Source organism: Girardinichthys multiradiatus, chromosome 11 (genome assembly GCF_021462225.1).
Source record: "Girardinichthys multiradiatus isolate DD_20200921_A chromosome 11, DD_fGirMul_XY1, whole genome shotgun sequence".
NCBI lineage: Eukaryota > Metazoa > Chordata > Actinopteri > Cyprinodontiformes > Goodeidae > Girardinichthys > Girardinichthys multiradiatus.
Window position 1 is genome coordinate 42,277,894 of NC_061804.1, and position 15,004 is coordinate 42,292,897.

The 15,004-nt window shown below is 39.4% G+C and overlaps 1 protein-coding gene across 1 annotated transcript in view; it reads left to right on the top strand.

The window, feature by feature from the left end:
• cfap58 (cilia and flagella associated protein 58) overlaps positions 1-3,955 on the top strand; it is a 37,730-nt gene extending 33,775 nt beyond the window's left edge. The window contains exons 16-19 of the mRNA XM_047378578.1: positions 2,908-3,027; positions 3,162-3,286; positions 3,428-3,571; positions 3,657-3,955. Coding sequence (XP_047234534.1) covers positions 2,908-3,027; positions 3,162-3,286; positions 3,428-3,539 — 357 coding nt within the window. The 3' untranslated portion in view covers positions 3,540-3,571; positions 3,657-3,955. The remainder of the gene's footprint in view (positions 1-2,907; positions 3,028-3,161; positions 3,287-3,427; positions 3,572-3,656) is intronic.
• Positions 3,956-15,004: the final 11,049 nt, after the last annotated feature.

A 15,004-nucleotide genomic window follows, 5' to 3' on the forward strand; every position in this document is an offset into this window, starting at 1 on the left:
TCATCTGCTGGGGTAGCAGAACCAGAGCCAGGGACTTAAAAAAGCTGATAAAGAAGGCTGGTTCTGTTCTGGGGACTCCTCTGGAACCTCTGGAGATCATTGTGCAAAGAAGGATTCTTCATAAAATGAAGAACATTATGGAGAACTCTGAGCATCCTCTTCATGAAACTGTCCTACAACAACAGAGTGTCTTCAGTCAGAGGCTTCTTCAGATCTGCTGTAAGACGGAGCGCTACAGGAGATCCTTCCTGCTCACAGCCATCAGCATCTACAACGGCTCTTTGAAGAAACCTTCATAATATGAGCTACAACAACATTTAATTTCCCTTTGGGATGAATAAAGTATTTGTGAATTGAATTGAAGTGAACTGAACTGATCTGAATTGAATTAAACTGAATTGAAGAAAAGCATCTCTAAAGCAAGATGCATACACCACCATGTGTTACCATGGAAATGGTGTGTTCAGGTTGATGTGCAATGCTAGTATTTCACCACACAGTGCTTTCCATGTAGGCCAAAAACAAAACTGCTCCATTTTGCTCTAAGAGCATCTTTTTCCACATGTTGACTGTGTCTCTTACATGGCTTGTAGCCAGGATGTGGAGTATATGACTAATACAGGTCCTTCTCAAAAAATTAGCATATTATGATAAAGTTCATTATTTTCCATAATGTCATGATGAAAATTTAACATTCATATATTTTAGATTCATTGCACACTAACTGAAATATTTCAGGTCTTTCATTGTCTTAATACAGATGATTTTGGCATACAGCTCATGAAAACCCAAAATTCCTATCTCACAAAATTAGCATATCATTAAAAGGGTCTCTAAACGAGCTATGAACCTAATCATCTGAATCAACGACTTAACTCTAAACACCTGCAAAAGATTCCTGAGGCCTTTAAAACTCCCAGCCTGGTTCATCACTCAAAACCCCAATCATGGGTAAGACTGCCGACCTGACTGCTGTCCAGAAGGCCACTATTGACACCTTCAAGCAAGAGGGTAAGACACAGAAAGAAATTTCTGAACGAATAGGCTGTTCCCAGAGTGCTGTATCAAGGCACCTCAGTGGGAAGTCTGTGGGAAGGAAAAAGTGTGGCAGAAAACGCTGCACAACGAGAAGAGGTGACCGGACCCTGAGGAAGATTGTGGAGAAGGGCCGATTCCAGACCTTGGGGGACCTGCGGAAGCAGTGGACTGAGTCTGGAGTAGAAACATCCAGAGCCACCGTGCACAGGCGTGTGCAGGAAATGGGCTACAGGTGCCGCATTCCCCAGTCCTGGGCTACAGAGAAGCAGCACTGGACTGTTGCTCAGTGGTCCAAAGTACTTTTTTCGGATGAAAGCAAATTCTGCATGTCATTCGGAAATCAAGGTGCCAGAGTCTGGAGGAAGACTGGTGAGAAGGAAATGCCAAAATGCCAGAAGTCCAGTGTCAAGTACCCACAGTCAGTGATGGTCTGGGGTGTCAGCTGCTGGTGTTGGTCCACTGTGTTTTATCAAGGGCAGGGTCAATGCAGCGAGCTATCAGGAGATTTTGGAGCACTTCATGCTTCCATCTGCTGAAAAGCTTTATGCAGATGAAGATTTCATTTTTCAGCACGACCTGGCACCTGCTCACAGTGCCAAAACCACTGGTAAATGGTTTACTGACCATGGTATCACTGTGCTCAATTGGCCTGCCAACTCTCCTGACCTGAACCCCATAGAGAATCTGTGGGATATTGTGAAGAGAACGTTGAGAGACTCAAGACCCAACACTCTGGATGAGCTAAAGGCCGCTATCGAAGCATCCTGGGCCTCCATAAGACCTCAGCAGTGCCACAGGCTGATTGCCTCCATGCCACGCCGCATTGAAGCAGTCATTTCTGCAAAAGGATTCCCGACCAAGTATTGAGTGCATAACTGTACATGATTATTTGAAGGTTGACATTTTTTTGTATTAAAAACACTTTTCTTTTATTGGTCGGATGAAATATGCTAATTTTGTGAGATAGGAATTTTGGGTTTTCATGAGCTGTATGCCAAAATCATCCATATTAAGACAATAAAAGATCTGAAATATTTCGGTTAGTGTGCAATGAATCTAAAATATATGAATGTTAAATTTTCATCATTACATTATAGAAAATAATGAACTTTATCACAATATGCTAATTGTTTGAGAAGGACCTGTAGTTGTCCTGTAGACAGGTTTTCCCACATGTCCTGTGGATTTTTGCAACTTATCCAGTTACCCTTGGTTGTCTGGCTGTTTCTCTGATTAATGTTCTTCTTGTCCAGCCTATCAGCTTAGGACAGCAATGTTTTTTGAGTTGTGTCATACTTTCATTTTCTGATGATGGATTGAACAGAGCTCTGTGAGATGTTCAAAACTTAGGATATTGTTTTAGAATCTAAACCTACTTTAAACTTCTCCACAACTTTATCACAGGCCTGTCTGCTGTGTTACTCGGTCTTTCTGATACTGTTTGTTCTCTAATGTTCTCTAAAAAACGTCTGAGGCCAGAAACAGAACAGCTGCATTTATACTGAGATTAAATACCCTCATAAGGACTCCATTTACTAATTAGGTGGCCTCTGAAGCCAATAGTTGCACTTGGTTTTATTTAGGAGTGTCATAGTAATAAAGAAGGCTTGATTTAATACAAATGCAGATTTTAAATTTCTAATTCTAATTTAAAGTGCAAGTACCAAGTACAGTTTACTTCCACTTAACCTGTGTGCTTCTTTGTTTTAGTCTATTACATAAAATCCACCAAAATCCACTGATGTTGTTATGTATTATCAATAAATACTGAGTATGAATACTGAACTTTGCACAATGATTTGCAAGCAGTTCTTCAGATTTACTACTTTCTCTCTTTTGGAAAAATTTTTCTGTTTTCTTTTCACGTAGGAAAAGGAAAAGCTGTATGTTGAGCTGAAGCAGATTCTGGCCCGACGGCCTGGTCCCGAGGCAGCCGAACAGCTTCAACAGTGCCGCTGGACGATCAGAGACCGAACCAAAAAGCTGCAGGTGTTCCATCCTGCTCCTGTAAAACCTCGGTTTTCCCAATTTATACTGTTTTCTTTGTGTCTGGTAAATTGTCATTATGACCCATCTGTATCTGTCTCTGTTTCATAGAATATGTGTCTAATGCCATTCTACAGGCGCAGATGGGAGAGCTGAGGATGCTTGACTCCAAGATGAACGAGTACAAAAGTGAGAATCAGAGACTGTGCAGTGAGCTGGCAAATATAAAGAAAAAGTATCTCAATCAGAAAAGGATTTATAGGTAAGATCTGTCTTAGTTTCACTGCATAGCCACATGACTCAGATGATTAAAGTCAATGATCTGCAGTGACCATGTTCAACATTTAATTCAGTGATGTTCAGTGTTCTTTGCTTTCTGATGACCCTCTGTGGGTACCTTAAGTGAGCAGAGAAGCAGAACCACAGTGGAGGAACAGGAAGTGCTACCACAGCTGAACAACACACCTCAATTCACCGGAGGAGGCTTAAGGATTTACAACCCGGTCAAACTCTGATGACCACTACAAGACTCTCTGTACAACACAATGTAATGTCAACTTTTCTTTGAGGAACTTAAGTTCAAACCTCTGAAATCCAAAGACTCACTTACTTTACGTCTTCTCATTTTTCAGGTTGTACATTCATGTCTCCTCTTCCCACTCTTTAGTTCAGCCCATCTGAAATGTGAGCTGAGATTTACAACCAGCCTAGATGTCCCAGATGAGTAAAAAGACCCATTTAAATATCTTTAATATGTGCTGTTAGGAGGATTTTTAATGATGATCTTTAAAGATAAGAAACCTTCAAGATGTAAGTTGTGCAATTTTTCTACAAGTTAAACAATTTGTATTATCAGTCATCCATTTGATGACCAACTCAGCTGCCTGCTTGTGTTTCTTAAAATGATTATGAATAAAAACAATATGCACAATCCGTTTTCTACATTTTAGTTTTTTTTATAACCATTTTTTCATTTGGTCCTGGGTTTAAATCCTTGCATGGACTCTCTCTGCATGGAATTTGCATCTCCCTGTGCATGCGTGGGTGTTCTCCAGCAACTTTTGCTTCTTTCCACAGTTGAAAAACATGACTTTTAAGTCAACCGATCTCTCTGAATTGCTGTTGTGTGTGTGTGTGTGTGTGTGTGTGTGTTTGTGTGTGTGTGTGTGTGTGTGTTTGTATAGTTGTTTGTACTATATGTCTCCCTGTGGCCCTGTAATGGACTGACAACCCTACCTTAGGCTAAACGTAGATAGTGGTTGGATAGAGAGATGCCGACAGGGTTATGGGTGGTTTCTTTTATTTATTAAATTATCCTCAGATGTATTTATAATAAAACATAATTAAAGAGAGAAATTAACACTTTGAAAGAATAAATAACAAAGTAAAATCAGGTATGATGAAGAGTTCCTAGCAGGTGCAAGAAAAGTCACAAGTCCAGCTATTAACAGGGGTGGGTTGCTTAGCCAAAAACTATACTCAAGAAAGATCAGCACTACTTCAATATGGTTTTACTTTACTTTACGTAGAGGTAAAAAGTAGTAATCCAAAAAATAACTCGGGTAAGTAAAAATAGTATTTGGTAAAAAGGCTACTCAAGTAGTAAATAACTTATCATGACATCTGATTAAAATTGTGAAAATTACGTGATGAAAGACAAGCATGTACATTGATTTGTAAATTCTGGTCTTATATATATATAAGACCATATATATACAATAAAATAAAAAATGAAGATATGCTGGTAAAAATGTTGGATGGATCGAAAAATAAATGGCACGGCAGGCTCAGTAGATAGAAAGTAACACCAGAACAATTAAGCTTGTGTAATAACAAAATAAACAAACTGCAGGTGTGTGTCTGATGCATTTTTTGTTAAAACGTGTTTGTTCTTTATTCAGTGAAGTATCAAGAGGTTGGTAGAGTCGGTAGAGAAATTGTACTCAAGAGTAGCATCACTTCCAAATCAACAGTATATGTTTAACAAGTAAGACATATGCTGCAGTAAAACTACTTCTAGAAGTACATGCTTTGTAAAATGTTACTCAAGTAATGGCAACTAGTTACTACCCACCTCTGACTATAACAAACTGAAGAGATTTAAATGAAAGCCATCGGAACACTTCCAACAGAGGGCCAAGATAATGTGATCTGTAATCAACACTGATGCAATGGCAATAAATTCATTGATTCATTCAGAACCACAATAAGTAACCAAAAACCCAGAAGGTATTATTAAAAATCAAAATACACTGCAGCACACTACTTAGAGGCTAAAATGCTGGGTTTAGACTAAACTTAAGTAGTGTACTTGGAAGGAATGTTTTTGGAAAACTAATAAAGCCTGTATTATTCCCAGTTTGAAATATGTAGACATGCAGATATGGGTTTCCTTTGTCAGAAGTTTAGGAGGTTATACAAATTTTTGTGAAAAACAATGAAGAGCATAAGCACCAGTAATCAGTGATGACAGTGATAACACACCCTTTGGGAAAATAGAGTTCACATGGTCTAGCATGATATTTATAGGGTTTTAGTTTTAATTGGCTGTGGGGAGCTCTGCTCCATTGAACTTGTGTGATTTCAACTGCCACTAGATGTCAGCAAACTAAAACCTAATTAAGGTACACTGGAAGGTTGTCTGTACATCTGAGCACAGTTTTGTCATCAAGGTAAAAATGAGCCCAATGTGTCAAATATTATTGAATTCTGCAACATACTTTTTGTAAGAAAACTAAGAGTGGATAAGATTTTATAAAAGTGTTCCTTACCACTTTGTCACAGCAGAGAAAACAAAAATTAAATAACATTTACTAATTTGGTACAGTTTTATTGGTGTAGTCTATTACTTTTAACTGTAAATATGATGATTATTGATACTCTTACATCTTCTAATGTTTTTGTTTCCTTTTAAGAAACATCTGAATTGACCTTGGAGGGCAGATTTAGTAATATTTCACAGTGTCACATAATACTGGTTTTGGGTTGGACCAAGGTGCAGAGCAAAGCGAGGGAGCCGCATGGTGAGTAGAAGAGTAGATTTTAGTAATAATGATAAATAAAAGGATTACAAAAAGGGCAGGGCACAAAACATTGTCAGGAAATATTTACAGGGTAGTTTTCAAGAGGAACCAGTGGAGAACAATGGCAAATGGGGAATATACGTATTGAGGGATAGAGGAGAATGGACCAATGAACCACGGAAGTTAATCAGGATCAGCTAGTGGGAGAGAGACTTAAGGTACAGAGGGGCCAAAAAGTATTTAGTCAGCAACTGATTGTGCAAGGTCTCCTACTTAGAAAGATGAGAGATCTGTAATTTTCATCATAGGCACACTTCAACTATGAGAGACAAAATGGAAAAACAGAAATCCAGGAAATCAAATTGTAGGATTGTTAATATGGAAAATAAGTATTTGGTTAATAACAAAAGTTCAACTCAATACTTTGTAGCATAATCTTTGTTGTCAATTACAGAGGTCAAATGTTTCCTGTAAGTCTTCACCACGTTTGTAGCTGGTATTTTGGCCCATTGCGCCATGCAGATCTCTAGAGCAGTGATGTTTTGGGTCTGTTACTGGGCAACAAGGACTTTCAACTCCCTCCACAAATTTTCTATCTAAATCCACCTGAAGCACATGGCACTTCTCTTACCTCTTGGTCTACTTCATCTTGATGTCGACCACACCTTCATTCATGATATCCCCACAGTTATGTCATCGGACTTTGGTATTACACCTTTACGCCAATGTTTTGGTACCCATATAATTTTCAAGTCTATAGGGTGAAATGCTGTTATACTATCCCTAATATGCAGTATACAGGTCAATCTAAGAAAATTGTAAGATGTGTTCTGATGAGGCACGTAAAAAGTACCTTTTGAAAAAATTATTTAAGCAGGTAAAGGTATTAAAGGTATTTCATTAAGCCCAACTTTCTGTATTGAAATGTTTTTTATTGTTCTCATGTAATATGCAAATTTTAAACGTCACGTTTGCTTTAGCTGGTTGCGTAAATTCGTCATTATTACCAGAAAAAATGGTGAATGGACTGAACTTATATAGCGCTTTTCCAGTCATACATACCACTCAAAGCGCTTTACACTAGAGCTACATTCACCCAATCGCACTCACTAACGCTCACACATTCATACACCGATACACAGATCGGTAGGTTGACTTGAGGTTAAGTGCCTTGCCCAGGAGTACATCAACATATGGCAGGAGGAAGCTGGAATCGAACCCAAAAACTTCTGATTGCAAGACAACTACTCTTCCTACTAAGACACAGTCGCCTTGAAAGGCTTGAAAGCTTCAGTCTGTATATAAATAATCTACATAATTTGTTTCAGTTAGTGAATTGAGTTACCTAAACAAATTCACTTTTCAATAATATTCTCATTTACTGACATGCAGCTGTACCTGAATTTACCATATAACCCACCATTTAGGCATAGATTTACTGAAATGATTAAAAAACACTCAGTGGCACTTGGAGCATATAGGTCTGTGGTAGTGATCCATGAACAGTACTGAGACAAGCAGCCAAGTATAGCCAACTGGAAGAAACAGTCAAACAAACAATGCTGTCCATCTACTGCACCACAATAGAGAATGTTTTGAGCTTTGACATCTCAGCAGGGTTTGGCAGCAGATCTTTATGAGAGAGAAAGGACAATAACGGCTTATTTCAGGACAGAAGCCATCACCTAGATGAACTGTTGCTCTCCGGGAGGTAATAGACGCCTCAAGACTTATTGTATTTTCTGAAATTGTGTTTTGCTGGTGTTATTACAGATTTTAATTGACCTACTAATACCACTATGGTTGAACGCCCTTTTGCATTCAGAACTCTCTTACTTCTGAAACTGATTTTGCTCCATATTGCCATGAAGCTGAATGTAAACATTTCTGGTACTGGAGAAACATTTAATTTGATTTGATTTGACTTAATTTGATTGAGTCCAACATTAAGTCCAAAAGCTTGTGGCATTCAACCAGTCTAAAGCGCTGCACAGGATATGAGAAGGTACAACACACTGGTAATGTCTGAAATCCCCTCCCTCTGACCAGAGGGAATTTCACAATAGCTGCATTTTATTGCTGCATTCAAGTACATATCCTATACTGGACTGTCTTAAAACCAAAACAACTTCTACGATTTTTATTCTCAAATGTTTGCACAGTCTTATTAAAAAATCTTGAACAAAAATGTTGACTGTTTCAGTGGTTTAACTGTTGTACCATCCATCTATCCTGGGTTCTAGGAATATGTTACAGTTTGCTTACCACTGCAACCGGTTTAGATGACACCTTCACATACTTGCTCCACACTTTACTCTCATCTGGACACTTGGAGGGGTAGTTATGTCATAAGCCTTTTTGTGGATTATAGCTCGTCATTTAACACAATCATTCCCTCCATATTAGCTGATAAGTTAAAGTACCTGGGACTTTATTCGTCCCTGTGCCGCTGGATCTCCAACTTTTTAACCAACAGTGGTAGGCCTGACCTTTGCCCTGAAAGGGCCTACTTGGAGGAGATTCAGCACCTTGATGAATGGTGTAAGGACAACAATCTCCTTAATACCAGCAAGACAAAGGAGCTGATAGTAGACTGCAGCACTAAGAACAAGAGGAACTATCACCCTGTTGTGATAAAAACAAATCCAGTGCGGGCAGTTTCAGGTACCTTGAAGTCTACAGGTCCTTCTCAAAATATTAGCATATTGTGATAAAGTTCATTATTTTCCATAATGTCATGATGAAAATTTAACATTCATATATTTTAGATTCATTGCACACTAACTGAAATATTTCAGGTCTTTTATTGTCTTAATACGGATGATTTTGGCATACAGCTCATGAAAACCCAAAATTCCTATCTCACAAAATTAGCATATTTCATCCGACCTATAAAAGAAAAGTGTTTTTAATACAAAAAACGTCAACCTAGATCTCAGTGCTGCATTACCAGAATAGAATTTAAAATTCTCCTCCTCACATATAAACCCTTAATGATCTAGCTCCATTATACATCAGAGATCTGATTGTTCCATATGTTCCGAACAGAGCACTTCGTTCTCAGACTGCAGGTTTACTGGTGGTTCCTAGAGTCTCTAGAAGTAGAATGGGAGGCAGATCCTTTAGTTATCAGGCTCCTCTCCTGTGGAGACAGCTGCTAGGTTTAGTCTGTGAGGCAGACACCCTGTCTACTTTTAAGTCTAGGCTTAAAACTTTCCTTTTTGATAAAGCTTATAGTTACAGTGGCTTAGGTTATCCTGAGCTATCTCTGTAGTTATGCTGCTATAGGCTTAGACTGCTGGAGGACACAATGACCACTTTCACTCTCTCTGTTACATTCCCATACTACTTTCCAATTTTGCATTATTTGTTGTTATTTCAGCTTTTAACTTTATGTTCTCTCTCTTTTCTCTTCCTAGAAGCTACACCTGGCCTGATGCTGTATCTACCTGTGACAACTTCCTGGAGGGGGGCATTGTCCAAGCTTCTGCTACCAACCCATTTTTCTCGTAGACATAGCTATTGGCTGAGCTTTTACTGTGACTAACTCTATGTGCTCTCTCTCATACTCTAAACCTGAAAACTGGCTCAGAGTTTATCTGTTTTTTCTTCCTAGATGAAGCCACTAAAGGAGCTACATCCATTCAATTCAATTCAATTCAGTTTTATTTATATAGCACCAATTCACAACACATGTTGTCTCAAGGCACTTCACAACAGTCAGGTACATACATTCCAATTAATCCTAACAATTGAACAGTGTAGTTGGAGTTAGCTTTTTATTCAAATTGCATCAAAAGTTTTTCTATCTAAGGAAACCCAGCAGATTACAGGTCCTTCTCAAAATATTAGCATATTGTGATAAAGTTCATTATTTTCCATAATGTAATGATGAAAATGTAAGATTCATATATTTTAGATTCATTGCACACTAACTGAAATATTTCAGGTCTTTTATTGTCTTAATACGGATGATTTTGGCATACAGCTCATGAAAACCCAAAATTCCTATCTCACAAAATTAGCATATCATTAAAAGGGTCTCTAAACGAGCTATGAACCTAATCATCTGAATCAACGAGTTAACTCTAAACACCTGCAAAAAATTCCTGAGGCCTTTAAAACTCCCAGCCTGGTTTATCACTCAAAACCCCAATCATGGGTAAGACTGCCGACCTGACTGCTGTCCAGAAGGCCACTATTGACACCCTCAAGCAAGAGGGTAGACACAGAAAGAAATTTCTGAACGAATAGGCTGTTCCCAGAGTGCTGTATCAAGGCACCTCAGTGGGAAGTCTGTGGGAAGGAAAAAGTGTGGCAGAAAACGCTGCACAACGAGAAGAGGTGACCGGACCCTGAGGAAGATTGTGGAGAAGGGCCGATTCCAGACCTTGGGGGACCTGCGGAAGCAGTGGACTGAGTCTGGAGTAGAAACATCCAGAGCCACCGTGCACAGGCGTGTGCAGGAAATGGGCTACAGGTGCCGCATTCCCCAGGTCAAGCCACTTTTGAACCAGAAACAACGGCAGAAGCGCCTGACCTGGGCTACAGAGAAGCAGCACTGGACTGTTGCTCAGTGGTCCAAAGTACTTTTTTCGGATGAAAGCAAATTCTGCATGTCATTCGGAAATCAAGGTGCCAGAGTCTGGAGGAAGACTGGGGAGAAGGAAATGTCAAAATGCCAGAAGTCCAGTGTCGAGTACCCACAGTCAGTGATGGTCTGGGGTGCCGTGTCAGCTGCTGGTGTTGGTCCACTGTGTTTTATCAAGGGCAGGGTCAATGCAGCTAGCTATCAGGAGATTTTGGAGCACTGCATGCTTCTATCTGCTGAAAAGCATTATGGAGATGAAGATTTCATTTTTCAGCACGACCTGGCACCTGCTCACAGTGCCAAAACCACTGGTAAATGGTTTACTGACCATGGTATCAATGTGCTCAATTGGCCTGCCAACTCTCCTGACCTGAACCCCATAGAGAATCTGTGGGATATTGTGAAGAGAACGTTGAGAGACTCAAGACCCAACACTCTGGATGAGCTAAAGGCCGCTATCGAAGCATCCTGGGCCTCCACAAGACCTCAGCAGTGCCACAGGCTGATTGCCTCCATGCCACGCTGCATTGAAGCAGTCATTTCTGCAAAAGGATTCCCGACCAAGTATTGAGTGCATAACTGTACATGATTATTTGAAGGTTGACGTTTTTTGTATTAAAAACACTTTTCTTTTATAGGTCGGATGAAATATGCTAATTTTGTGAGATAGGAATTTTGGGTTTTCATGAGCTGTATGCCAAAATCATCCGTATTAAGACAATAAAAGACCTGAAATATTTCAGTTAATGTGCAATGAATCTAAAATATATGAATGTTAAATTTTCATCATGACATTATGGAAAATAATGAACTTTATCACAATATGCTAATATTTTGAGAAGGACCTGTATATCTCGCAGGACCTATCATCGTCCTACATCACCACTGTACTGGTGAAGACGTTCAGTCGGCGACTGTATCACTTAAGCTTAAGGTACTTCAAACTGCTATTCAAGGTGCTTTGGAAATTGTACACCTACATCCTTGAAAGCATTTTAACATTACTGCCTTGTTCAGTAACTCCACCAACCAGGAATAACTGGCTCTTCAGAGGGTGGTGTGTTCAGCTCTGCGCATCCTTCATTTCGGGCTTTCTGACCTGAAGTCCATATTCAAGAAACCGTGTTTCAGTAGGGCCAAGAGGACAGTCAAAGACACTAATCACCCCAGTAATGGATTGTTTTCTCTATTGTCATCTGGGAAGACTTTTCACACTTTGAGACCAAAATAGAGAGAATTAGAAGGAGCTTCTTCCCACAAGCTATTTGGATTCTAAATGAAAAAAAAAACAAACAGGTCTACTTTATACTAATATTTATCCTGGACACTGTACACAGACATCTCGAACTACCAAAGTCCTCAACTGGACTATTGTTTGCAGATTTCTCCTCTGCATTCAACACCCTTCAGCTTCACACTCAACAACCTCTCCTCTTGCTTTCACTTGGACTACCAGCTCATCCTGTGGTTACTAGACTTTTTAACTCATCAGATCACAGAGTGCTGGTCAACTCAACCTTATCTGATGTACTCTACACTTTCACTGGCTCTCCACAGGGCTGTGTTCTTTCACTGCTGCTCTTCATTTTTTATATGGATGACTGCAGCTCTACACAGCCCAACTGTTACCTGGTGAAATATTCTGATGACAGTTTTACTGTCCCTGTTGTTAGGCCTTTCACAGCATCATGGATCAGCTCTTCAGGAGTTTGTGGACTGGCATGACAGCTCTTGTCTGGAGCTGAACATCACTAAGACCAAAGATATGGTGGTGACTTTTTTCAAACAGCAGAGGTTCAGGTTGGTCTTCTGCTGATGTAGGCCATCTACTTCAAAGTTTTGCGCGTTTTAGGTTCACAGAGATCAAATTCTGCATACCTTGGCAGTGATTTATTTTTAGTTGTTTTTGTCTGACCATCTGGAACCAGTCTACCCATTGTCCCCTGACCTCTGACACAAGCAATGCATTTTCATCCACGCTCAATAGATGTTTTCTCTTCTTTGGTCCATTCTCTCTAAATCATAGAGACGGTCGTGAGTGACAATTCCAGAGGATCAGCAGTTTCTGAAACATTCAGACCAGCCTGTCTGGTACCAAACGCTATAGCCACTCAGTAGGAGTGGGGTCCTTGTGCTTATGAGCGCAGGGCAATTGCGTCTTGGAGAGCCCAGAAGTACCTTGGTTTGAATCCCACAGCCTGCCACTCCGGGACCCACACAATGGCACACCATTGCTCTCTAAGGGATGGGATAAATGCAGATCACAATTTCTCCTATGTGAGATCAGTAAAGTCTATATAGTTCAGATGAATTGAGCTGCTACGATTAGCTGATTGGCTATTTGTGGTACTAAGCAATTGAACAGTTCTGTTGTTCTTCTTTACTCCTGGTTGGGAAGTAGTTCAGTAATGCATTTATGACATAACCATGAAACCCAGTGCTTGTATATGCTGTGTTGCTGTAGAAATAGGAGGCCTTTCTATTTTTCTCCCATTTTCTTCTCATCTCTGTCTTAAGTCAACTGGCTAAATAAGCTAATATTGTTTTGTTGTCTTTTGGCTAGTTTATCTCTACAGGGAGAGTGTGCCAGGTGGGCACAGATCCTTCTGTGCACTGACGTCACTTGTTTAGTGCATCATTGTGGCTGTTTTTATCTTTAATGTCATCCAATTTGCCAGTTTCTAAAATTACCCTTCTGTTTCTAAACACTTTAAAGTAATAACTTGGTTGTGCTTTAGGGCCATCAAAAAACAGTGCAAACTCCAGAAAAAAAGGTTTCTTTGAAACATGTTAGAAAATATTTGTGCTGGCTCAGGTAAGACCTCACATAAACTCAGTCAAACTGGCTGTAACCTGACCCTGTGTAAGCCATTTGGCTGCACAAAGATTTTGGAGATATCATTCTTCCTGGATCATATTTGTTGCTTAAATTTTCTTTAACAAAACATGGTGAGAGAAGAGTATCAAAATCTTGAATACAGTTGTTTTTTTACTTAGAGTAGTGTTACAGCTCTACAGCTCGGAGGCTGTGTTGCTGGAAAACATGTGGGGTCTGTCTACACTCTAAAAACTGCTGGGCTATTTATTTAAGCCAAACGCTAGGTTCATGCTGCTTGGACAGGAGCCGGGGAGTTTAAACCAAACATAAGGTAAACCCAGTTTGTTGGGTTAGAGAACAGATTAGAAGGAGCCTCATTATTCTTCACATTTTCTACCACAGTCATATTCAATAAATTAGAATATTATTGAAAAGTTCATCAATTTCAGTTACTGAATTCTCCAAGTGAAACACATAATATAGATTAATTCCACACATACTGATGTTTTCAAGCCTTTATTTCTGTCATTAGAATAGAATAGAATTAGAATATTACATCAGGCCAATAAAAAAAAATACGTTTTTAATACAGAAACATGGGCTTAACAAAGAATATGTAAAATAGCTGTTAAATAGTTGTTCTTGTCAAAGGGTGCTTTTAATCTGACAAACGAGCCTCGTCTGAACCCATATTATAATTTATTGAAAATGACCGTATACAACAGCCTGATCAGACTTCACTAAATCTCTTCGACAATCTCTCCCAATACTGAGGCGGCTGTGGTTCAGTGAGAAGAGTAGTTGTCTTGCTACCTGATGGGTTTGATTCCAGATCCCTCCTGCCACATGTCGATGTACCACTTGGCAAGGGACTTAACTTCAAGTTTCCTACCAATCTGCGTATCGGTGTTTGAATGTGTGCGCTTTAGTAAGTGCAATTGGGTTAATGTGGCTCCAGTGTAAAGCGCTTTGAGTGGTCGGTATGACTGGAAAGGCGCTATATAAGTTCAGTCAATTTACCATTTACCATTCCACTGGATGAAATAGAAAATGGTAAGATTGTAAAATGATGCTGTAAGATAATTTTAACATTAGTGGGTTGTATTTATGAGCTTAGGTCACACTAGACAGTGAGTTTCTTATTTAATGTAACATTAGCCTTTTATCTGCTAAGTAGCTAGCTGAAGATAATGTTAGCTATGTTTCACAAATGCGCCAAACAATTAGTCTTTATTTATACAGTTTACAATTCAGTATGTATGTAATGATACACTTTAATTCAGTTTACTTATATAGCTCTGATTCAGTACAAACATTTGGAATACCATACAGACCACTGTCAGGGAATGCCCAACTCCTAATATTTTGTAGAAATCCGCTGAAGGGATCGCTTGTATCCTTCCGAATGTGTCAACAAGGTTAGTGAAACTATGTCATAGCGGGATTAAGTATTATATAGGGTGTGAGGGTGTGTATGCTACATGTGGGGCCATCTGCATACAAGTGTTTCTGGGAAGGGATGGAATATGTGTGGTTACTAAATAAAAT